Source organism: Chenopodium album, chromosome 11 (genome assembly GCF_948465745.1).
Source record: "Chenopodium album chromosome 11, dcCheAlbu1.1, whole genome shotgun sequence".
Taxonomy (NCBI): domain Eukaryota; kingdom Viridiplantae; phylum Streptophyta; class Magnoliopsida; order Caryophyllales; family Amaranthaceae; genus Chenopodium; species Chenopodium album.
The window spans coordinates 6,809,865-6,833,407 of record NC_137844.1 but is presented as its reverse complement, the minus strand read 5'-3'; the positions used below and the strand labels follow the sequence as shown (position 1 = coordinate 6,833,407).

The following is a 23,543-nucleotide window of genomic DNA, read 5'->3' as shown; positions in this document are numbered from 1 at the left end:
GCAATCTTCTACTACTCAATATCGATTCACTAAAAGACCTTCAAAATGAAAAAAAAAAAGAAAAAAAAAAACCGTAAGATGACATGACTTGATACGAAATTGATATAAGACAATTGTGTTTGACTTAAGAATTCTCTACTCCTTATCACTATACAAGAGTATTAAGTGATACATAGCATAAAAATTGATATAGAGTATCTAATACGGAGTATATATGAAATAGGTTTGGATTCAGAAATTTTAATCCATTTATATGGACACAAGGCCGACACAAAACGACTTATTTGACAACCCTAGCTCTGTGGCATATACAAAATTCAGAGTATAAAGTGCCTACACCAAAATACGATTATACGAGTGGGGGAATAGTGAATCTCAAACATTTCCCCAAACCCCTTGAAAAAGTTTGAATCTTGCTGAAAACCCTAGAATCCAAAGCAATGGCAAAGCATGAACGAACCCTTGCAAAGTGGGTAAACACTAGTTCAGCAATTGCAACCCTCATGTTTTTAATGTCAATTCTTTGAAACTACGCACCCTATCAATTTCGCCGTTTAATGTCTCGCTATGCACGCCAAATGTTCGACGTATTGTCTCCTTACATTCATCTTTACATAGATGAGTTTTCCAACCGAGTTAACCTTTACAAGAATGATGATTTTACTTCTATACAAGCTTATTTAGCCGAAAACGGGTCTAAAAATGCTAAAAGACTCCGTTTACCTTGCCTTTTCGGCGAAAAACGTATCCTTTGCATGGATGTTGATGAGGAAATGACTGATAGTTTTGATGGGATTATAGTTTGGTGGAAGCTCCGATCACGAAAATCGACGTCGAAGTCGAAGAAGGGGAAATTTTATGAGCTTACTTTTCATAAGAAGCATAGAGAGTTAATAACTGGGAAGTATTTGGACTACGTGATTAAGGAAGGAAAAAATGTTAGAGAAAAAAATAGGACAAGAGAACTTTATTTGAACAAAGTTGGACAGTCTTATAACCCTGAATCAGTTTGGAATGCTGTTGAGTTTAACCATCCTGCAACTTTTGATACATTAGCAATGAACCCTGAAAAGAAAAGGGAAATTATTGCTGATCTTTTGAAGTTTAGGGATAGTGAGGCCTTTTACTCGAGGATCAGGAAGGCGTGGAAGCGGGGCTACTTGCTTTACGGTCCTCCAGGGACCGGAAAGTCTACTATGATAGCTGCAATGGCCAACTTGTTAGAATATGATGTGTATGATCTTGAGCTAACCGCCACTGAAGATAACTCTCAGTTGAGGAAGCTATTGATTAACACGACGAGTAGGTCTATAATTGCTATTGAGGACATTGATTGCTCGGTTGATTTAACGGGTAAGAGGGAGGAGAGCTCTAAGACCGGTGGTGGAAAGAGTGCAGGATCGTCGAGTCAGGGTAGGAACAGAAGTTGCTCTGTTACTCTTTCAGGGTTGCTTAATTTTGTTGATGGGATTTGGTCATCTCTTGGTGGGCAGAGGATAATAGTGTTTACTACGAATTCTGTGGTGAAGTTGGATCCGGACTTGATAAGGGCAGGAAGGATGGACAAGCACATAGAGTTATCTTATTGTGGATTTGAAGGGTTTAAAGTACTTGCTAAGAACTATTTGTTGATTGAGGAACACATTAAGTTTGACGCGATTAAAGGTCTGTTGGAAGTCACTAAGATTACGCCTGCTGATGTTGGTGAGAGTTTATTGCCTAAGTTCCCTGATGATGGTGTTGGTACATGTTTGGAGAATCTCATTCGTGCCCTCGAAAAGGCGAAGGTAGATCAGGATGCTAAGAAGGCAGCCTTGGAGAAAAAGAGAAAGGAGAAAAAGGCTAACGAGGAAGCAGAGGCTGCTGCTGCTGCACAAACACAGGAAGTGAAGGAGACAACTAACTAACACAAAGATTGAAGAAGCTTGTTAAGTCAATGAGACTTGATAGGAAAATTAGGAAACTAGATATCACTTATTAAGTTAAAAGTCTAAAGTATAACTGTATAAATGCATAAGATAAGGTGCCCATAATAATTATACAGTAATACTATTAATATCCTTATGCTTATGCCTTCATTGTTTTGCCCTATGTTGGTTTACATTTTACAATGACCTCTTTTTAATTTGCTTTTGTACGAAATTACCTAATTACACACGATCTAAGTGTGGCCTTAACTCTAGAATTAAAACTCTGCACTTCGTAATATAATTACAATCCTTTTTTTTTTTTTTTTTTTTTTTGAAGAATCTTTAATGAGTTATTTATTTATTTTATTTAATAAATTAAAGCTAATATGGGCCATTCTTGGGCTTAAAAAAAATCCCTCGTCAACTTATGTGATATGATCAAAGTTTATCAATCATATTTGACTTTAAAAAGTCAAATGGCCAATAATTTGGGATGATAAGATTATTAAGAAAAAAATAATGTGATTTGTCAAATATTCATACATAGTATCAAATATAGTCTAAAATTCTTAAATCATACTTTGTAGATAGATAATCCTAAACCTAATGGAATACGATGTTAAGTAAAAAAAAAAAAAAAATCCTATAAATATATGAAAACTGAGTTTAATTTGAAGATCAATCAATCTTAAATTATAACATATTTTCCCCTAAAATATGAACATGATGGAGTCAAATTTTGGGAATGGTAACATCATTACGTATGATAGTCATTATCAAGATCATGAACTCGTATATCCCTACAACCTAACCATGGCGGAATGTTTAGGTAGTTTATACTTTGATGTTTCTCGTGTTGATGATTATGATGATGGTCACTATTATCAAGATCATGAACTCATGTATCCTTACAACCAAACCATGGCGGAATATTTGGGTGGTATATATTTCGATGTTTCTCAAGAAGAGTATGATGATGGTCACTATTATCAAGATCATGAACTCGTCTATCCTTACAACCTAACCATGGCGGAATGTTTAGGTAGTCGTTTATATTTCGATGTTTCCGGTGCTGATGAATATAATGAAGATGGTCATTATTATCAAGATCCTGAACTCGTGGCCAAGAAATTCAAGAAAGATCGTGTAATAACGTCGACGGAGATGAAGATGGAAGAGTTTTGGTATGGATGCAAGATTCACAAGTTTAAAAGGGAAAAAACAAGATCAACAATGATGGAAAAAAAGATAAAGAAGAGGTGCTCCAAAGGAAAACCTAATTAACTAGAGGAATTAGAAACCCTTACAATTAAACACATAGTACGTACATACTATTACAAGATTTACAACTAGCAATGTCATTAGAACTCGAATAAAAGTACTAGATTTTTAACACATACTTATTAAAGTGATGATAGAAAAATTTGGGTTCAATGATGCTTCAATCGTAAGTTTCATTTAAGTACTATATTTGAAATAGATTCGTTGAGTTTTATGAAGTAGAATTAAACCCTAATATAAAAGTACAAAAAAAAATTCAACTTTTAAACCATAATGAACTCAAATTCTGGTAAAAAAGTATAAAAAGTTATGATTGAAAAAAAAAAAAAAGAAGAACAGAAGAAGAAATAACTGTAAAAAGCTATTATTAGTAAGCGCAAAATTATTACTTTATGTTTCCCTTTTTTTTTTTTTTTTTTTTTTGGCTGTAGGGTTTTGTATTATTATTACTTGTACTTCATATTTATTATTATTATACATCAAAGAAATTATTACTCCGTATTATTATTATAATTTCACAAATTTTCTAAAAAAAAAGACGGGTGTACGTTAATTTATTGTAAAAGTTATCTTTAAAATTTAAAGTTACCCTTTATACTTTAAAAATTATTATTTATCTAATAATAAATTTTATCTTACAAAAATCTTATTAGTCAGTATGCAATTATGAATGTATAAGAAATTACACATTAAAATAAAATTCAAACCAACAATAAATTAAAAGTTATCCTTTAAAGGGTTAAAGTTACCACAAAAATAGTTAAATTTATCCTCAAACTAACCTTATTACAATAAAATTAACGTACATCCACCCTATACAAGCCTTACCGTCTTACAATAAAATTGGCGATTTTGATTTTTTTTTTTTTTTTTTTTTTTTTTTTTTTTTGCGGTATTTAACACCTCCTAATTTTATTGACTTGTTGCTCGTGAAAAAACAAAAGAAAATACAAGTACGAAGTAGTCCATATTCTCAAACAATAAAAGTGGAAAATCGAGAAAACCCTAAGACCCTTTTACAACACAGCCGTCCCCTTAGTTTTCTAAAGCTCATTCGACGGCGGTGTGAGCTTTTCTCCTTCAGATCCACCCCAGATCCCCCCTTCATCTTTTCCAGGTTTTTCTCTCTCCTCCCCTTTTTCTTATATTCATCATCTTTTACTGCTTGTGTAAATTCCAAAATTTGGGTTTTTTATGTGCATGATTACAATATTATCATCAGTTTGATTGTCTGGTTTTGTGTGGAATTGATGATTTTGTTCTTATAGCTTTTGTTTCTGTAGATTTTATGATGAAAGTTTGTATCTTTCTGTTCAGATTGAGTTGTTTTTGGTATAAAAATGCTGAATTGAATTGTTTTTTGAACGGATTCATGTTGTAACTGTTTAAATTTGCGTGAAGGGTTGAAGAATTACGGTATATTATTATTGTTAATTGCTTCAATTTTGTTGGTTAAATTGCATTGCACCCTTTTGAGTTGAATTTCTGAGTTTAAGATTTTACCCTTTTTTAATCTATGCTGAAAAGGGGTTTTTAGCGATTGATCTTATTCTATGTAGCTATATGAGTAAGTTTTTGTGTTGATCTTTGTGATTTGGAGGATTATCAAAGAAAAAAAATTGTAGGCGAGAAAGGGATATTGGGTAATGATGCTAGGAATTATTGAAGTATGGAAATTCAGTTGGTAGCAAATCAATTCAGTGATCGATGAATTGGTTGTGCGGCAATCATGAACCCAGATTAAGGTTTGTAGGGAGTTGTGGGAAATTAGGAAATTCATCGGTAGCAAATCGATTCAGCGATCGATGAATTGGTTGTGTGGCGATCATGAATCCAGATTAAGGTTTGTAGTGGAGTTGTGGGAAATCATTTTAACTTTAATTCTATTCCAGCCTTCCAGGGAGATATAATCTTGCCGCGTGTTGCCAATTAAAGTTCTTGTTAACCAAACTAATGATAGCACCAAAGGAGCAATCCCCTATTTTAGGAAGACTTGTGTTGACCAATTATTTCTTTTGTGGATTATGTTTGTTATGGACTCGTAACGCTCGTTCGCTGTTTACATGAAGTCACCTAGGACACCAGCCGTTTTCGATACTGGATTGATTTGTTACCAAATGTATTTGACTTTCTATTTAATGGTTGTTTAACTTCTAGAGTTGGAGATTCTGCTGGTCATAATTATTTCCTTTGTGGATATGTTTGTTATGGACTCGTAACGCTTGTTCGCTGTTTATATGAAGTCACCTAGGATACCAACCGTTTTTGATAGGGATTGATTTGCTACCAAATGTATTGGACTTTCTATTTAATAGTTGTTTAACTACTAGAATTGGAGATGGTGCTGGTCATAATTATGATAGTTCATGAGAGTATGTGATCATTGTGATTATATGTAGCTTAGGTTCATCTGTTATAAAACCTTTTTTTTTTTTTTTTTTTTTTTTTGAAACACATCTGTTATAAAACTTAACATTTAAAAATTGTTTGAAAATCTTAGTCAAATCAGTTATCAGTAGTTTGTCTTATAATTCTAATGTTTTGGCTTTGTGACCTATCTATATATTTTACTATCTTGAGAAATAATACAAAGTATATACTTTTTAGTTCACCATGTAATTGGTACCTGGTGCGAGTGGTTTCATATTACTGATTGAGGGAGGCTTGTTTGTGCAGGTGAATATACCCAAAATTCTGGTTTAAGATGTCAGATAGCCATGAGACTGACAAGAATATTGAAATATGGAAGATCAAAAAGCTGATCAAGGCATTGGAAGCTGCCAGGGGGAATGGAACAAGCATGATCTCCCTCATCATGCCTCCGCGTGATCAAGTTGCTAGGGTTACAAAGATGTTGGGTGATGAGTATGGGACTGCTTCCAATATCAAGAGTAGGGTGAATCGTCAATCTGTGCTAGCAGCTATTACATCTGCGCAACAGAGGCTGAAGCTGTACAACAAGGTTCCTCCTAATGGGCTTGTTCTATACACCGGAACCATCGTAACCGATGATGGTAAAGAAAAGAAAGTAACCATTGATTTTGAGCCCTTCAGGCCAATAAATGCTTCCCTGTATTTGTGTGACAACAAATTTCATACAGAGGCATTGAATGAACTACTTGAGTCTGATGATAAGTTTGGCTTTATAGTCATGGATGGTAATGGTACCCTATTCGGTACTCTGAGTGGGAACACGAGGGAGGTGCTTCACAAATTTACTGTTGATCTTCCAAAGAAGCACGGTAGAGGAGGACAATCTGCATTACGTTTTGCTCGTCTTCGAATGGAGAAGCGGCATAACTATGTGAGGAAGACTGCAGAACTCGCCACTCAGTTTTTCATTAATCCTGCTACAAGCCAGCCTAATGTTTCAGGACTTATACTTGCTGGATCAGCTGACTTTAAAACTGAGCTCAGTCAATCTGACATGTTCGATCCTCGCCTTCAGGCAAAGATTCTAAATGTTGTAGATGTTTCTTATGGTGGTGAGAATGGTTTTAACCAGGCAATAGAGCTGTCTGCTGAAATTCTTGCCAATGTGAAGTTTATTCAGGAGAAGAAGTTGATAGGAAAGTACTTTGAGGAGATCAGTCAGGATACAGGTAAGTATGTTTTTGGTGTTGAAGATACACTCAAGGCTTTGGAAATGGGGGCTGTTGAGATTCTCATTGTCTGGGAAAATCTTGATATAAATAGATACTCACTCAAAAATGCCTCAACTGGTGAGCTTATCGTAAAACATTTGAACAAGGAGCAAGAGGCTGACCAGAGCAATTTCCGGGACTCAGAAACTAATGCTGAGTTGGAGGTGCAGGAAAAAACTTCTTTGTTGGAATGGTTTGCTAATGAGTACAAGAATTTTGGATGCTCCCTTGAATTTGTCACTAACAAATCCCAAGAAGGATCGCAATTTTGCAGGGGTTTTGGTGGCATAGGAGGAATTCTCCGTTACCAACTCGATATGCGATCCTTTGATGAGCTTTCTGATGATGGGGAAACCTATGGAGATTCGGATTAATCACTCATCAGCTTGGCATTCCCATGCCCAACAACTTGAGCATCAACCGGACCGAAGTAAGTAGTGCATAAGTTCATCGCAGTTACGTTGCTGCTCAGGTTGTCCTCTGAGGATTTCTACAGAGTTGTTCCATTTAAGGTTTAATTAATCAATTTCAACATATTTCATATAACGTTGTGTGTAATACCTTTCTCGAGATCCCTTTAGAATCTAGAATTCTTGTGCTCCGAGAATACACCATTGCGTCTTGAGGTTGACCATACCTGAAGTGATTTTGATTGAGATGTTGAATGAATCATATTGTTGTTTGATATCATAGAATTCATTGCATGAGGTAATGGTATAAAGATGTCGTTTTTCTTTTGCTTAGGATCCCTTTTTTCTTCTGAGCTTTGTTGATTGAGGTAGTGAACCAGGTATCCTAGGTATGTTAGGTCAAGGGGTTGATTCGCCCTTTGCTTCAAACATTTCTATGTTAGTGTTTTGGCAAAAGATTCATAGTTTGAAGCTGTATGCTCAAGTATAGAAATGTTTCTTCTTTATTCTCTCTCAATAGTCAATTACTTTCAACATAGTGCCGTAGTTGTATATACTTTCGTATGGAGCGTTTTGAATTCGTTTATTGTATGTTATATTTTCTTTAGATTTGAAAATAGCCGAAAAAATACTTATTTTTGAGTGTATGGGTGCTTGGTTCAATTGGATTTGTGGAATGATACGTATATAGCTGACAGTGTGTTGGTTAAATCCTTACTTATTTCTAGTTTCACCGTTCTCCCACAATCCTATTTCATTCTTTAGTAAGCATTCGTAGTTTACTGTTATCACAGAGGGAACATTGAACCAAACTACATTGACATTGTTTGCATAGTTTTAAAAAACCACTAGTGAGTAGCCTGGGAGTTGTCCCGGATTACTACTTTTATAGTTGTGCCGCAATTGCTAATTTTTAAGAGCAATTAATAGTTTGTATGTAGTATGTGTATTTAATACTTTGTAGTATAATATTATTTATTGTGCAAAGTTAAATCATAATTGACAATTAGCCTAGATGGTTAATCAGTAACCTTTCTTCTAAGAGGTCGAGTGTTCAAACCTTCTCTTAATAAATTAGTATAGATTGTACTCTCTCCGTCCTTTTTAAATTTTCCTATCTGAATATTTGCAATTCATGCGGTCTTAATTGTAGAATTTTGATCATTAAGATTTTTTAAATTATATTTGTAAAAAAATTGAAAAATACAAAGCAGGTGTTCTGAAACTACTCATACATATTTAAACAAATTCAACCATATTTTATACGGAGCGTCTGTTCTCTTCAGCTTATTTTCAGTTCAGTTCCTAATTTCCTTCTCTCATAAAATATTCAATTCAGTTCAGTTCACCTGAGTTCAGTAAATAAGAACAAGCCTGGAGTATAATATTTCTTCTTATATACTTTACAAAATGTGGTCAAAGGATTAAAGTTTGACCAAATGAATAGTAAATTGGAAGATTATAAATAAAATTTTTAAAAAATTGTTAAGTGTATAAGATGTTATAGCTTATGTTATATTGTTGGATATACGAGTTATTCTTTGACATAGGCTATGCTCAATTCATTTGATTTAATATGATCTAATCAAAATTTTAAATTTGACCACATAAATTTGACCACATTTTAACCTAATTAATATAAGATAAAAATTATCGAATGAGTTGTCGTTAGATTTTTATTAATATGCATTTTTAAAATATCAAATTTTGATATACTTTAGTAATAAAGTAAAGATATTTTAAGCATAAATAAACCCAAAAAGAAAAGAAAAGAAAAAAAATTAAGATCTATCTAATTAATTTCTTAAATAACCAAATATCACCTTAAATAAGTTGAACTAACATAGCCTTACTTAGTTGACAATGATGATGTTGATGTTATCATATAAGGCTCTAATGCATTCTTAATCTTCCCTAAATAGGCTTCCCTAAACACTTGAACAAACTCTGCATATTTTACACACTTGTATATTGGAGGATTTTCAGCATTAATCAATGGTTTTGCAGGCTCCACAATGCAGTCTCCCTTAGGCTCTATGAAGAAGGCAGCGGTCATCCGAGTTTCATCTTTGTTCGTTACTGCTCGATGCTCAACACTATGCAGCTTACCATTGCTAACCATCTGTAGCAAAATTTGACGGGGAACGAAATATTGTTAGTACAGTAGTAACAAGTTTTGAGGAAAGGATCAATATTTGTACCTGTAATTGGTACCCAATGTTTATAACAAATGCATCAGGAATTGCCTCAACGCCGATCCATTGGCCATCCTTCAATGTTTGAAGCCCCGCGACAGTTCCTTGGAGAAGTATGGTGATGAGTCCTGTATCACAGTGCGGCTTGAGTCCCAAGGTTAAACTAGGATCAGGGCATGGAGGATAACAATGAATGCTCAAATATTGTTCTTGACTCAATTCATTCGCGAAATATCCTACTCCAAGATTTCACTTATGAGCTCCAGAATTCGTGTTCCCATCTCTTTAACTTCAGTTACATACTTCCCCACAACCTCCCTGAAGTAGTATATGTTATACTTCGTACATGTTTTTTTACAAGCATATATTCGTAGATTTTATGCAATGTTCGGGAAATAACCTGTATTTGGTTGGTTTTTGAGGCCAGCAAGAATGGATGCATTCTTCCAGAGGAGAGCACAAGTGTCGTAAACTGTCTCTCCAAGCATGAATGTCTTCGTCATCATACATGACATTGCTTGTGTAATATATGCATTTCTGACTTATATCAGATGAACATAATTTCAATTTTTCCTCTGTAGGAAGATCAAAGAAGTCTTGATAAGCAGTTCTCGCATCATTAATTACTGTCTGCGGAACTCCATGGTTAATCACCTGTCATACACGAAACAAACCAACCAGAATGAGCATTAGCTTATTTCATACCATGACATCAGTAAAAAGTACTCTATGTAACATCTAATAAGTTTCGTGCCAACATATGTTGATATGTTAGAGGGAAAAACAAGGACATAGCAGTGTTTTAGAGGGGAATGTGTGTGTGTGTGTGTGTGTGTGTGCAAGCAGCTGTATACTGTGAACCTGAAAGAATCCGAAATCCTGGCTAGCCTCTATAATCTTTTGAATTGTTTCTTTGCGATCAAGCCCTACCACCTTTCCAAGATCAATGACCGGAATTTTTTTGGAAACGGGAACATGCTCCCCGGGTCTCATTTCAGTTGAAAATACATAGTTTTCAGGCAGCATCTTACCATCAGACCAAGTAGAAACAAAGTTGTCCATCTTTTGGTATGATCTGCAAAAAAAAAATCTTGAAAATCTAAACTACTTATAGCATCTATTTGAAATTTTGAAGTGTTAGGAAAAACATACTAATGCACAAAATTATAGAAAACTAATACTTCTTGCTCAAAATAAAAATAATAAGTCGCATTTTAATGTTTCAAAAAAGAGACATGATATATAAAATTATAACGGTTACTTACATGGGGCGTTTGATATGAGGGGTAAGGATAAGAGGATAAGATAAAGATAAAATAATGTATTATTGTTTATTTGGTATAAGTTAGGGTTAAGAGTTGGATAAGTAAAAAAATTACTAATATACCCTTACTAAACTTATCCTTCTCTTTTACTTTTTCCTTTTTATTAAGAGTAATATGTCGCATTTTAAGCGGGTTGAATTAGCAACTACCAAGTGCAAATCACATTAAGAAACCTAATCCAACTACTTAATTGTGCCCATCACATCTTAAACATGATATTAAGTACATTTTTGGAGTAAGGGGAATGAACGAAATTATGATTTAATGAGAAATATGATGTGAAAATGTGAAATAAATAACTAAATAATGGTACAAGCCACATTATGGATGGTTAAATATCATTTCAAACGGGGTATATGGGTCCCTTCCAAACAAAGGTTGATCTCCTAGCAAAGTATGATATACTTCGTTGGTTTTATGATATATGGAGCAATTATAATAGAAAATTTATGGGAAACTATGTTATATCACTCATTAACACTTTAAATTATATGAGCTTTTTTTTTCTTCTTTAACACTGTGTTTGGAGGAGAAGAGGAGGGGAGGGAGGGAGGGAAGAGGAGGGGAGGGAGGGATGGTGAATTTTCCTTCCAAATCTCTCCCTTGTTGGAAGGATAAATTTCTTACAATGTAATCCCTCCATTTCTCTTCCCTTCAATTTCCTTCCTTCCTCATTTGTTATTCAAATAAAAGATATTTCATCTCTTCATTTCCCTTCTCTTCCTTTTCCTCCATTTCCTTCAATCCAAACACACCGTAATTGTCTGTTTTAAGATTAAGCATGAATTTCACCCTTACAAATTTTCCTTGTGTATATATAGAAATTGGACATAAGAATATAATTCACATAAATCATGCAGTTTTACGCATTTGAGGTTGATTTCAGGGCTTTATCTTGCTTTCTTTCGTTATGGACACCAATTTTATTCCCCAAAAAACCAAACACCCTATATGGGAGTAAAGAAGCTTATAAACAAGCTAGGCATTGTGGATTCCAGCTTATCATTTGTCCTCTCAAGGTAAATCCATGCTCTTCGCTTTAACATGCTCCATTGATAAATTGCACAAATTTTTATATGTGGCCTGTTATACCGTACGTGCGGCAGGGGTTACTTAAGTTTCTCGGTCGGGGGTTACTTGAGTTTTGGGGGTTACCTGAGTTTCTCGGTCAGGGGTTCCTTGAGTTTTCCGAGGTTACTTGAGTTTCTCGGTCAGGGGTTACTCGAATTTACGGGGTTACTTGAGTTTCTCAATCAGGGGATGAGCTTTTCAGTCATGGGTTACTTGACTTGTTGGGGTTACTCGACTTTCTCGGTCAGGGGTTACTCAAGTCACAATTTTTTGAAGGCGGCCTAACCGAAAAACTCGAGTAACCCCTGACTAAGAAACTCGAGTAATCCCTGCTTGAGTAACCCTTAACCGAGTGAACCCCTCGAGTAACCCCTGACCGAGTAAGTCAAGTAACACCTAATTGAAAAACTCAAGTAACCCCTGACTGAAAAACTCAAGTAACCCCTGACTAAAAAAACTCAGGTAACCCCTAACAAAAAAATTCGGATAACCCCTGCCGCATGGTGTGGCCTACTGCACCAAAAAATTGCTGGATAAACACGTGGTTTACAAAAGTAATAGTCAAAGATCATGAAAATAAGTTGTTAAATATAAAGCTAGTGAATTTAATTTACAAAAGATGAGAAGTTATTGGACCATGAGGGATATGATAGTTTTAAATTATTTTAAAACGATCAAGAAAGAAAAGTGTGTTACTTATTCCGAAATTGAGGGGTAAAATTATTGTAGACACACTATATGAAGTATGTCTTACTCCGTTACTCTTTATGAGGAAGCTATTTTGATTTTTCAAATGTGGAAAAAGACCATATACAAAGCATGCACAAAGAGCATGAGTTTTACAAGCTAAGAAACGAAAAGCATGATCTTTACAAGACTCGAAGAGCAAGTGACCTTCAAGTTTAAAATACATTCACTAACCAATATACCACTTTTAATCATTCCATAATGATATTTGCTGAGATGTTCAATTTGTTTGTCAAGGGCCCATACCTTTTTATTTAAGGGTGGATCCACCACTTAATTTTGAATTTAGATGGAGTAACTAACTTAGTTCGTAAAGTCTTAAAAATCTTAGATTTAAGCGTATTCTCCATAATATACATGATATTGAATCATGACACTCTCCACCTTCAGATTTGGATAAATCCTTTATAAGAGGAATTACAGCAATTGAAAATCAAATTTAACACTTCACGTTTTCCCTTCAAATTCATGAAATGACTAGACTATGGTATGGTTCCTTAAACCTATAAATGTTTGTTTAATTTTATGTTACTATCACTTTCTTTCACCTCACTGGCTCACATGAACCAAGAATAATGACCATTTATATTTTGGTAATTTCATGATCTCTTGTAGTACTCCCTCCGTCCCTTAATTATATGTCTATTTCTTTCTCACATAATAGAGAAGAATAGGCATATAATTAAGGGGCGGAGGGAGTAGTATATTTCTCCTAAAATATATTGTCAAAAAAAAAATAACGTTCCACTATATGAGGGGGAAAAATATCAGATTTATAACAAAGCTCAAAATTTTATTCATTAATGCACATAATGTGACAAAATACAATCATAAAGTACACTCCTAAAGGTTAGCGCTCTATACAACAGGCATGCGCAATAACATCAACATACAGACTAGAATAGACAGTAGAAACATGAACCAGAGGTGCAAATCTTGAAGAATAAGACTCAGTAGTCAGGGATGGCTGCAAAACGATAGCCGGCAGCACCTCTCCACGAATAATATGCAATCCGAGTCTCATAGAAGCCTGCATTAACAATTTGAAACAGGACATTATTATATTTCGATAAAACATAAGAGGAATTTAAAATGAGGTAGTCTCAACATTCCTAACCATGAACATACAAATGCTGCATAAAACAGAATTAAAATCTCAATAGACTAGTGCACATGATTCTATGCAATAAGAAGAATCTCTTCTGATAATATAGCATAAATTTTAGACAGTAAACACAGAAATCCATCATCTGTGAGCCAAAAGTTATTTCTAAACAAAGGCATTCCATTTCCTAGAAATTGGAGCACCTGCAATCTAAATCTTCAAGAAGTTCTCGTTGCCTGTTCTTTCTCTGTGAGTTTTGAAGGAATACATGGGCCAAGCAGAGTTTTGGGCAGGCTCCTAAGCTCCTTCACCCCCAAATTATTTCAAAAGTCATGCAGATACTTCCAAACCTTTTTTGGATTTAGCTCCGGGGTAGCTAATACAATCCCTCCTCCTCCCCCTCAAGATTAAATGAATAAAGCACCAAAAACAAAACTAGAGAGGAAAAAAAAAAAAAAAAAAAAAAAAAAGGCATTATGGAAACAATTCCTGCTGCTGCCAAGGTGCTAATATACGTGGAATATATACTAGGATAACATGGCATGGCTCAAGGGTCACTCATCAAAATTCTTTATACCATTAAGTCTATGATATACGAGAAAGTAGCTTTCAGAACACTGCTAAGTCAACTATAGCGCTTGTTACTTGCCTAGATATCAACTAGGGATTATACAAAGCAGAAGATCCATCATGTGGTAGCAGAAGACTGAAGGAGTTTCAACAGCATATGTGCTGTTAATGACAATTTATGTTTGAACAAATCAATCAGAATTGTCAAGAAGTATTGATTAGCGAAATTTTGCAATCTCAATGAAGGAGTTTGTTTTAATTAAGTGAAATACTCTTTGAATGCTGAAAGCTGGAGCACATATATCTGAAAGAAACATATGCTGCCCAAAAGGCAAAACCTATAAATCTTTCTCATTCTGCCTTCTACGTGATCTGTCAGCAATGACTCGTGAGCAGAAAGCAAGCATTTTGAAGCCATAAGCTACTACTGCCTCTATGAAATGTAACAAGCACAGTCCTTAAAGGGGACAGGAGAAGAATTTTCCCAGAATGCCAAAAGTGGCAGTATTTAACAGATAAGATAACTGCTGCTGGCTATCCATCAGTAGATACATAGCAGAGAAAATAATATAAATAAAACAAGGCAATTAAACCTGTCCGCCAGGAGGGAGCCTATTTTTAAAAGATAACTAATACAGTATGTAGAAGAGCTTTTATACACTATATAAAATGAAATAAGGCTGATTTAAATGATTAAGATTAATTTCAAAGACTGCAGAACAAAGTGCACACTGCAAAGAACATTTGGTTCATTAAACAAGTCAAGTAAATCAAGCAGTACAATTGCAAAAGAAATTATTCAAGGAACAAACTTCATGAGGAAAGCCTCTATCAGAAGTTTCAAGAGCAGCTTGCTTAATGTAAAAAAGTAATATAATCACCAAGTTCTCTATGATGATGGATCCTAGTCATACAGTTGATCAAGATACATCCAAATTTAGTGTTAATAACTATTATCAACTTAATCAGGCTAACCTAAATTTGCAAGTCAGTTATAATAACTACAAAATCATTACCCCAATGCTCTCACAAAGCTTTCACTCTAAACAGGGTAAGGGGCAATTTCAGATGTACGGAGCCGTACAGAGAAGTAGTTTCCGGTTCAATAGTTTTGCAGCTAAATTACTGTCCCAGGATTTATTGTTGCAGCAATTACAGCCACCATCAAGCAATCTTAAAAGACCTTTCTGAAAAGAAACTTATGGAAGATACTAACTGGCTAGAAGAGTAAGCAACATCCATCAATCAAAAACATTCTAACTAGAAATCAATAGCATTGGCTACCGTTTTACTAGTGCTATAAATTAGGACTTATAGAATATGTTCTTATATTTTCTTTAATTCTGGATTTTTCATACAAAAATAAGAATCACGTGTGGAGTCCAATAACAGTAGACGAATCAAGCAGAAAAGCAATTAAGTTTTAAGATACATGAAAGAACAAGAGTGATATTATCTAGTCCAAAATAGTTCTGTGAGCATTATCATTATCATCAACTTATCACAGCCTTGAAGCTTAGTAATGGGACTAATGGTAGCTGCACTATAAAGGTCTTGAGGTAGATCATATCTTTGACTCCTAAAGCATGAAAGAAAGCATTCCTCAAAATCAATTTGTTCTTGGATAAATTGTAGAAGACGTTAAATTTTATTGTCTTAGCCTTTGATGTGTCAATTCTGCATCTAATTTATCTTTCTTTTTTCATAAATTCCTCGTTGAACATAGTAAGCTCTGGTCCTTTTATCTTTTAGAGTTCACATCCAAATGAAGAGGACTTGTCTTGTTTTCTTCACTTAGGTAAGCTAGCTTTGCCGGACTTTAAACAAAGACGAGCGAGATTTGTTCTCCTCACTCGGGCTGTCAAATTTCTATCATATTTAATCTTCAAATCCTAGACTTCCTTGTTTGAAGAACATCAAACAAACTACAGAAGCCCGCTAATATAATTGTCAAAGACATCCAATCTAGAGTTTGTCTCAAAACAGTTTTCAACTTTCTTTTTTTCACTTTATGCCCTGAGAACCTTAAAGTTCATGTGCTCCAAAGTATTAACACTTAAGCCATTATTATTCTTTTATGGTGTTGATCACTTCCCCTTATAACAGCTTATGACCATCAAGCAGAATTGAGTAGCCTAAATTCCCTCTTTCAGCTTCCCACTTCACGTCTTATTTTAAACCAAATAATAAAAGAGTCCAACTGACACTACAGCTACAAAAAGGCATACACTCAAGAGGGAAGAGTAAAGAAAGATGCTTCCCCAAAAATTAAGAATATACTTGCAAAACTCTGTTAAAATGGTAAGTAAAATCACTTGGGCATGTAGCTAGAGGGGCACAACATTCGCCAGTTAATCAATGACTTGATTAATACATTTTCCATTTCTTTTTATAATTCTACTCATGCTTGCTAAAGCCTTCATTGACTGAACCAAAAAAGTGCGAACTGCATAGCAGAAAAAAAATGGGTTCCTCCACCACCCCACCCTACTGCCTCTTCCCATACACCCACAACAAACAAACAAACAAACAAAAAGAAAAGAAAGAGAGAGAGAGAGAGAGAGAGAGAGAGAGAGAGAGAGAGAGAGAGAGAGAGAGAGGAGTGAGGAAGAGACAGAATATAATTAAATATGGGAAAGTCTTTACCTGGAAGGAAGGTAAGAATTCCAAGCGCAAGGAGACCATATGCTTGAGACTGCTCCCCTCCCATATGACCAGTGAGGATGAAAAATGACAGAAAGAGAAGAAGTGAACCAAGGCAAAGAAGAAACAGTGCGAGAAGAATTGATTTCCATGGAACTTTGTCTAGATATTTCGGCGTGTAATCAAACCGAGGATCATATTGTTTTCCCTTTATATGACCGTCATCACTGTAAAAGTCACCTCCATCCTCATCAGTGGCAAGTGGAGAGTATTTTACATTACGCTTTGATGCCATTAAAGCAGCACCAGGTTTGCAGGATGGGAATTGCAGGCAATCTTCCAAGCCCTCCTGATGTATCAAGTAGAATGCAGGCCTTATCAGTATATTTACAAACCAGATGAAATTTCCAGTAACCTAATTACCCTAGCAACACATTCCACCCACCCCCCCTCCCCCCCCAAAAAAAAAAAAAAAAAAAAAAGGTCAATCCCTTGGTGCCCTGGTAATAATTCATCCAGAAATAGTCATCACATTGTCCCAAATCACTAAACTAATGGTTTAAAAAGAGAGCTTTGTAATAGTTGAATACCTTGCACCCTCCGTCAATTATTCTAATGGGGGCATCACTCAAGATCCAAAAAAAATTTATTTTCTTTTTTTTAATAAAAGTTGAAAAAAAATTATCTTGACATTCCAAAACAGTATACTTATTTACGGATAGAGGGTTAATCCTAACAGCTAATTGAAGAAAAGAGTTCACAAACCACCAATAAAATGATATTTCAAACCAAATAAGATTTACTTTAAACAAAACTTTCAAAGTTCCAAATGAGACATTCCATATTTTAATACGTAAAACAAATATACCCTCTCTCTGAAACAAAACCCTATTTGTGTGTATTATATAAAATCTGCTTCCCTAAATATTTCATATCCTTTATTTCTAAATGCCTAAAAGTCCAAAACCCATATTTAAAGCATAAGCTGACACTGGCATCAGTATTTACTAATTGAAAAAAAGACAAATGACTTATTTCGACTTCTATTCTTACTTAGATCAAGAAAATCAGACCACATTCCAATATGATTCCATCACGAAGTCTAAAGCAGCTTTTACCACTTTACAATAGCAACATTAATGTACTTGTTTCTTCATCAACCTTAATATTAAGCATAATCAATTTCTTCCAGTTTGTTGAAACTCTATCAACATTCAACATTTAGGTCATAACTCATAATTGTCTAACACACTACTAACCTTTCGTCATATCTTAGAAAATATGAAAGATATCCAATGAACTGAAAAAAGTAGCAAACCATCATTTAAAATTCATCCAATGTTCTGATTGCTTGTTGATTCTCTCATCCCATCTCTAACTTTAATTGATATACTTCCCTCACCCAGTAATACCAGTCACATACAATTGAGGGTGTGAGAAAATATAGTCTCGATTTCTAGAATCCCAACAGATTGCTAAACAACTTCCAGTATTACCCTTTGATAAAATTAAATCCGGTGGAATGGGATGGAGGGAGAAAAAATACCATGAATCTTCTCTTGATATCAAATCACAACAGCTTAATTATTTTAATTTGTCATTTGTATGATCATTTATTTCCTCCAAAAGAATTAAATTTATATTTTGGATTCTCATATATAACTATATAAGTATACACCCAACAACAATAATACTCAAACACACCTCGACTCCAGTAGAAGCGACTAGTCGATGTCACGAATCCTTCTCACCATTCAGGTAATTCAGTGAGTGATCTTTTCAATCCAGCTCGCAATGTTATGGTTTAAGGTCAATGATTTTGTCTTAACGCCAACAATAACTACATAATTTGCACAAATATTTGCAACTTAAAGCCTAATTACGCTCCAAATTGTATTAATGTGGTCAACTTTTAATCAATTATTCATGCTACCATTCGCTACTGTACCATTAGGGTTTAGGTATATACAGAAAAACTTGACAATTTACACTTAGAAATGGGGTTTGAACAATCAAACAATCTGTTGAGAAGACAGATATACATTAATCAAAATATTGATGATGAACAAGAACAAAACCGATCAAAATGAACAGAAGAACAAACAGCAATTTATCTAAATTTACATCAACTACATGAACAAAGCTCTGAAATTAAGGAAGTAAACCCTAAAATTGTCGAGAAACTAACAATCAACATCATTAAAATCAGCAAAAAAAAAAGAGAAATTTATGAAAAAATTGATGAGAAATTCGAACATTACCTTACATCAGACGAAAAGATGTGAATCAAGAAGATGATCCCCTTCTCTCTGTTTTCTGCCCGCCAATACTGATTTGTTTTGTAGATTCCAAACTTGTACCCAAAATGCCCAGCGGCAATATTGAATTTTCTGTTTTTGTCTAATTTGGATTAACCCTTTTTGGTTTAATTGACCTCTAAAGAGGCCACAAATGCATATGGAAGGGTCTCGAGTCTCGAGGGCTGTCGGGCTGGTTCAAACCTAAACCCCCGCCCCCAATGTGACCCAACCTATTTACTGGGGTTTTGTTTATTAGACCCTCTTCAATGATAAGAGTTAAGTGAGTATTTTTAGGAGAAAAAAAGTATTTTTTGCAATGTATACTATTAAATTGTATCTAAACTTAATAACTTTCTTTTGAAAGTTGCTAAGTTTAGATACTCAACTTTGAGTCTCATTTAACAAAAAGTGTGGGCCTCTTGTCAATATTCTAATATATTTTGTAATTTATTTAAATTTTCTCTTTTTTTTAATCTTACAATATTTGATAATAAAAAAGAAATGAATTTGGTGAGCCATAATTGAAAGTGACATTTGTATACTTTAGAGAGTCTCACCATTGGGAAATTAGGTTTCACATGAGTTGTTAAATTGAGAAGTGAGTATGGTATCACCATTGGAGGTAAAAAACAACTCATTTTGTATTTTAATACTCAAATTTGAGTCTCACTATTGGAAATGGTCTTAGGTACAGTCACAATTTAAGTCACAAAAAAGTTATTATTATTACTTACAATATCCTTGGCTTTCAGGATTATAATACTTGCTCTCCAAGGTTAAGGCTTACATTTGTAGTACTGTATATAAATATCCATCATATCCCTCTCGTTTTGTGTAAATGACACAAGACACACAACTACTACTCTACTAGCTCATTAGTGAGTTTCTGGCTCTGTTTGAGAATTAGATCCTATCTAATCTAGAGAGTCATACCATACTCTTGTACCTTTCGAGGTTGTACTCTCATACTCTTTTTTATACTAGTATATTGGATAATTGGTACTCGTTGTTGGTGGGTGGTTTACCTCATTTGAGGGTTTTTTCCCACGTTAAATTTGTGTCTCTTATTACTTTTCTTGTCTATCTTTTATCTATTTGTTTCTCTATATCATTTTGTGCTTCTGCTTGCACTCCTAATCCCAACATTAGTCTCCGGGCTTGCGCTCCTAATCCCAACATTGGTCTTCATAGACTCGTAACATGAGTAATGAGTATAGTCGAGTTTGGTTCAATCTTCCTTATGAATGGGTTAAAATTATGTAACACCGACACGTGCCACTATTCATATACTTATTGGTGTATATGTAATGTGCATGAGAGCATTGGTAGGATACGAATCCTACGATACATGTGATCCGAAAAATTGTTCAAAGTATGTTTCTTAATGTATATCACAACGTATATGGGCTAGATTGAAAACGAAGAGCTCTACCTCCAAATGTGATTAGTGAGCCGATTTCAATCCTTCCAATCTGACTCGAATGAGTTTACAACCCAGTCACTCAACCCAATGGCCACCATTATCCACAAGGCTACGCCCACAAGTTTACAACATGCCAACCATCAAGAGTGACAACAATACACAAAGTACTACAATCTCACCTAACTTTGTTGTTTTCACCAAAGGATCAACCCAATACAAGTCAATTCTTAGCATAACTAGGTACACAACATCACCTTAGCTTGGAAAAAAAAATTAGCATTGAACCTTCTAAAACCAGAATACTACTAGCTAGAATATCAATCTTCCCTGCCCCATGTAATCAATCATTCAAACAAAATAACATGATAACAATTAATCCTTTTTTTTTTTTTTTTTTTTGACAGGATTAATCCTCCTTAAGTAGCTTTATTTCTTACTAATAGTCCTCTGTATCCTCCTCCTCCTCTGCTTTCTTCTTCTTGGTAGTCTCTTCCTTAGCTTCCTCAAGCACCCTAATCAACTGCTGAAGACACATATCAGCAGTTTCTTCACAAGACTTCGGCATCAGATTCTCCGCGACATCAGCCGGTGTTATCTTAACCTCACTCAACAACTTCTTAATCAAATCAAACAACCCTTGATAATCCACATTATTATCATTCTCTTCAATAAGCAAATAATTCTTAGCAAGAACCTTAACCCCTTCAAAACTACAATACGACATCTCAATATGTTTATCCATCCTTCCTCTTCGAATCAATGCAGGATCAAGCTTCTCCACATGATTCGTAGTAAACACAATAATCCTCTCTTTCCCACAACTCGACCATATCCCATCAATACAATTCAGCAGCCCCGACAATGTAACATTACTCGAACCCGCCCTCGCCGCTTTATCACCTCCCTTCTCCTTATTATTCTCTGCCATCTCCTTATAATCATCCTCCTCCATATCCTTGCTATTCTTCCTCTGGCCAGTTAACTCAAGCGAGCAGTCGATATCTTCGATCACAATTATCGACTTGCTCGTGGTTTCGATCAGAAGACGTCGTAGCTCAGTGTTGTCCTTCACTGCTGTGAGCTCCAAATCGAAGATGTCGTACCTGAGATGATTAGCCATTGCAGCAATCATAGTTGATTTCCCTGTTCCTGGAGGACCATATAATAAGTACCCTCTTTTCCATGCCTTACCAATTCTTTTGTAGAAGTGTTTACTATTACTGAATTTTGTAAGATCATCCATTATTTCTTTTTTCTTGTTTGACTCCATTGCTAGTGTGTCAAATGTTGCAGGGTGCTCTAATGGTATACCACTCCACATGCTGCCATGTATAGAGTACCTATCCAAAAAAAAACAAACAAAGAAATTATAGACTCAGGATTTTTTTTCCCGGATTTTTACTTTATTTGACGGAGCTTGAGTTGCAATAATATTAACAAACAAAAAAATTATAGGCTGTTTAATTTTTTTTTTTCTTTCTATATTTGTTACACGGTTTACTGTTGCATAGAATATGACCTCAAATTTGTTACAATTAGCAAATTTGACTATTAGTAAACGAACCGATTAACAACTTTAACCCAAACCAAAAATTGACTCAACTTGGTATATACCAAAATTAATACTCCATACGAGTATACGACTACAAGTCTAGAACATACTCATACTTAATAGCCTGCCACATCTACTTACAACGTAAAAAAATTAAAAAATAAATGAATAAATAAATAAAGGAGAAAGATCATTTGATTCACCTAGAAATATAAATCAATCATAAACCATGACAATATCAATAATTCACATGTAAAAATAAAATAAAAAGTTTAAAGGTGATTAGTAAAAGAATTAAAATATTAACATGAATTTTAAAAAGGAGAAAAAAAAAAGTCATACCTTCCAACATTAGTGTATAGCCTCCTCTGCCTATTATTGACTCTAATTGCCTTCCCTTGTTTGACCACATATTTCAAGTATTCTTCAGTAATTAATTCCCTATTTTTTTGGTGAAATGTGATTTTGTAAAACCTATGTTCTGGCCCAGGAGTGTTTTGTTGTGAAAAAGCACTCTTAGAACTAGCGGTTTTACCACAAATCCACCAAACTTTAACACCACGAAACTCATCCTCGACTCGTTCGTGCTTGTCCATGCTAAGGACCACACTCTTTCCGTCTCGGCCTATCTCCCCCATGAACCGCTTAGCGGACTTGGAGGAGATAGACGAGAGGTAGGATTGGACCGCGGTGTAGGCCTCACTACGCTTAAGATGATCCCCGGAGTGCTCGGGGATTGTCACCTCGATGTAGGGATGGAATTGGGAATAAAAATGCGTGAGAAGCTTTTCGATGAAGATACGGAGCTCGTAAGGGATAAATTGGCTTAACATTGCCCATACAAACATGAAACTTGCTAGTGAAGAAGCTAGTTTTGCCCATATTCCTAGCATGTTGGTGTTGTTTCTTGGTAGAAAATATGGTGGTATGAGTTTTGGGTGTAGTGGTTTCATGATATGTGGTAATAATATTCAAGAATTATATGACAAAATATGATTGTTTTATAGAAAATAAAATGGGAATATACGTACCTTATTTTTATTAAGAATAGTTAAGGCCAAGAACAAATCAGGTAAAATTATTGAGAACTACAAATTTGATTTGATCATTTAATAGGCGTGAGTCTAGCTGCCAAAGTGCCAAGTAGCAATATGTATATGTACTACACTACTACTTCTGTAAGTAAGACTTGTTTTTGACCAATTTTTCTACAAAAAATTCTGAAATTTCAGGAAATAATATCACAAGTTGTGTACAACAAGTAAAAAGATTTTATAATTTGCTTGGAAAATAGGTACATTATATGCCAAAACTAAGGAGTATGCACATGACAATGATGCTATTTTTATACAAAATTGAACTTGTAA

The 23,543-nt window shown here is 34.7% G+C and overlaps 3 protein-coding genes and 2 pseudogenes across 3 annotated transcripts; 2 read left to right on the top strand and 3 right to left on the bottom strand.

Moving 5' to 3' along the window:
* Positions 1-557: 557 nt before the first annotated feature.
* LOC145566172 (AAA-ATPase At3g28580 pseudogene) lies at positions 558-1,907 on the top strand (annotated as a pseudogene).
* Positions 1,908-4,152: 2,245 nt separating this feature from the next.
* Positions 4,153-7,578, top strand: LOC145567267 (eukaryotic peptide chain release factor subunit 1-3). The gene is made up of 2 exons (XM_081626527.1): positions 4,153-4,308; positions 5,868-7,578. Exon 2 carries the CDS (start codon positions 5,896-5,898, stop codon positions 7,207-7,209), a length of 1,314 nt encoding a protein of 437 aa, XP_081482653.1. The 5' UTR covers positions 4,153-4,308; positions 5,868-5,895; the 3' UTR covers positions 7,210-7,578.
* A 1,516-nt stretch (positions 7,579-9,094) lies between these two features.
* Positions 9,095-10,502, bottom strand: LOC145566171 (hyoscyamine 6-dioxygenase-like). The gene is made up of 4 exons (XM_081625684.1): positions 10,302-10,502; positions 9,914-10,094; positions 9,447-9,676; positions 9,095-9,367 (listed from the first exon to the last, which is right to left on the bottom strand). Exons 1-4 carry the CDS (start codon positions 10,500-10,502, stop codon positions 9,095-9,097), a joined length of 885 nt encoding a protein of 294 aa, XP_081481810.1.
* Positions 10,503-13,421: 2,919 nt separating this feature from the next.
* On the bottom strand, positions 13,422-19,325 carry LOC145568413 (uncharacterized). Its single transcript, XM_081627840.1, has 3 exons — positions 19,163-19,325; positions 16,905-17,250; positions 13,422-13,613 (listed from the first exon to the last, which is right to left on the bottom strand). The coding sequence occupies exons 2-3, from the start codon at positions 17,194-17,196 to the stop codon at positions 13,534-13,536; spliced, it is 372 nt and encodes a 123-aa protein (XP_081483966.1). The 5' UTR covers positions 17,197-17,250; positions 19,163-19,325; the 3' UTR covers positions 13,422-13,533.
* Positions 19,326-21,060: 1,735 nt separating this feature from the next.
* LOC145566170 (AAA-ATPase ASD, mitochondrial pseudogene) lies at positions 21,061-23,146 on the bottom strand (annotated as a pseudogene).
* Positions 23,147-23,543: the final 397 nt, after the last annotated feature.

What these genes read in the sequence shown, in the direction of transcription:
- LOC145567267 (XM_081626527.1), top strand. Translation starts at nt 5,896, where the DNA reads ATGTCAGATAGCCATGAGACTGACAAGAATATTGAAATATGGAAGATC.
- LOC145566171 (XM_081625684.1), bottom strand. Translation starts at nt 10,502, where the DNA reads ATGGACAACTTTGTTTCTACTTGGTCTGATGGTAAGATGCTGCCTGAA. An exon ending in AGGATTTCGGATTCTTTCAG is followed by an intron (nt 10,095 to 10,301) that starts GTTCACAGTATA and finishes CGTGTATGACAG; the next exon opens with GTGATTAACCATGGAGTTCC. An exon ending in ACATTGGGTACCAATTACAG is followed by an intron (nt 9,368 to 9,446) that starts GTACAAATATTG and finishes ATTTTGCTACAG; the next exon opens with ATGGTTAGCAATGGTAAGCT.
- LOC145568413 (XM_081627840.1), bottom strand. Translation starts at nt 17,196, where the DNA reads ATGGCATCAAAGCGTAATGTAAAATACTCTCCACTTGCCACTGATGAG. An exon ending in AATTCTTACCTTCCTTCCAG is followed by an intron (nt 13,614 to 16,904) that starts GTAAAGACTTTC and finishes TTGTTAATGCAG; the next exon opens with GCTTCTATGAGACTCGGATT.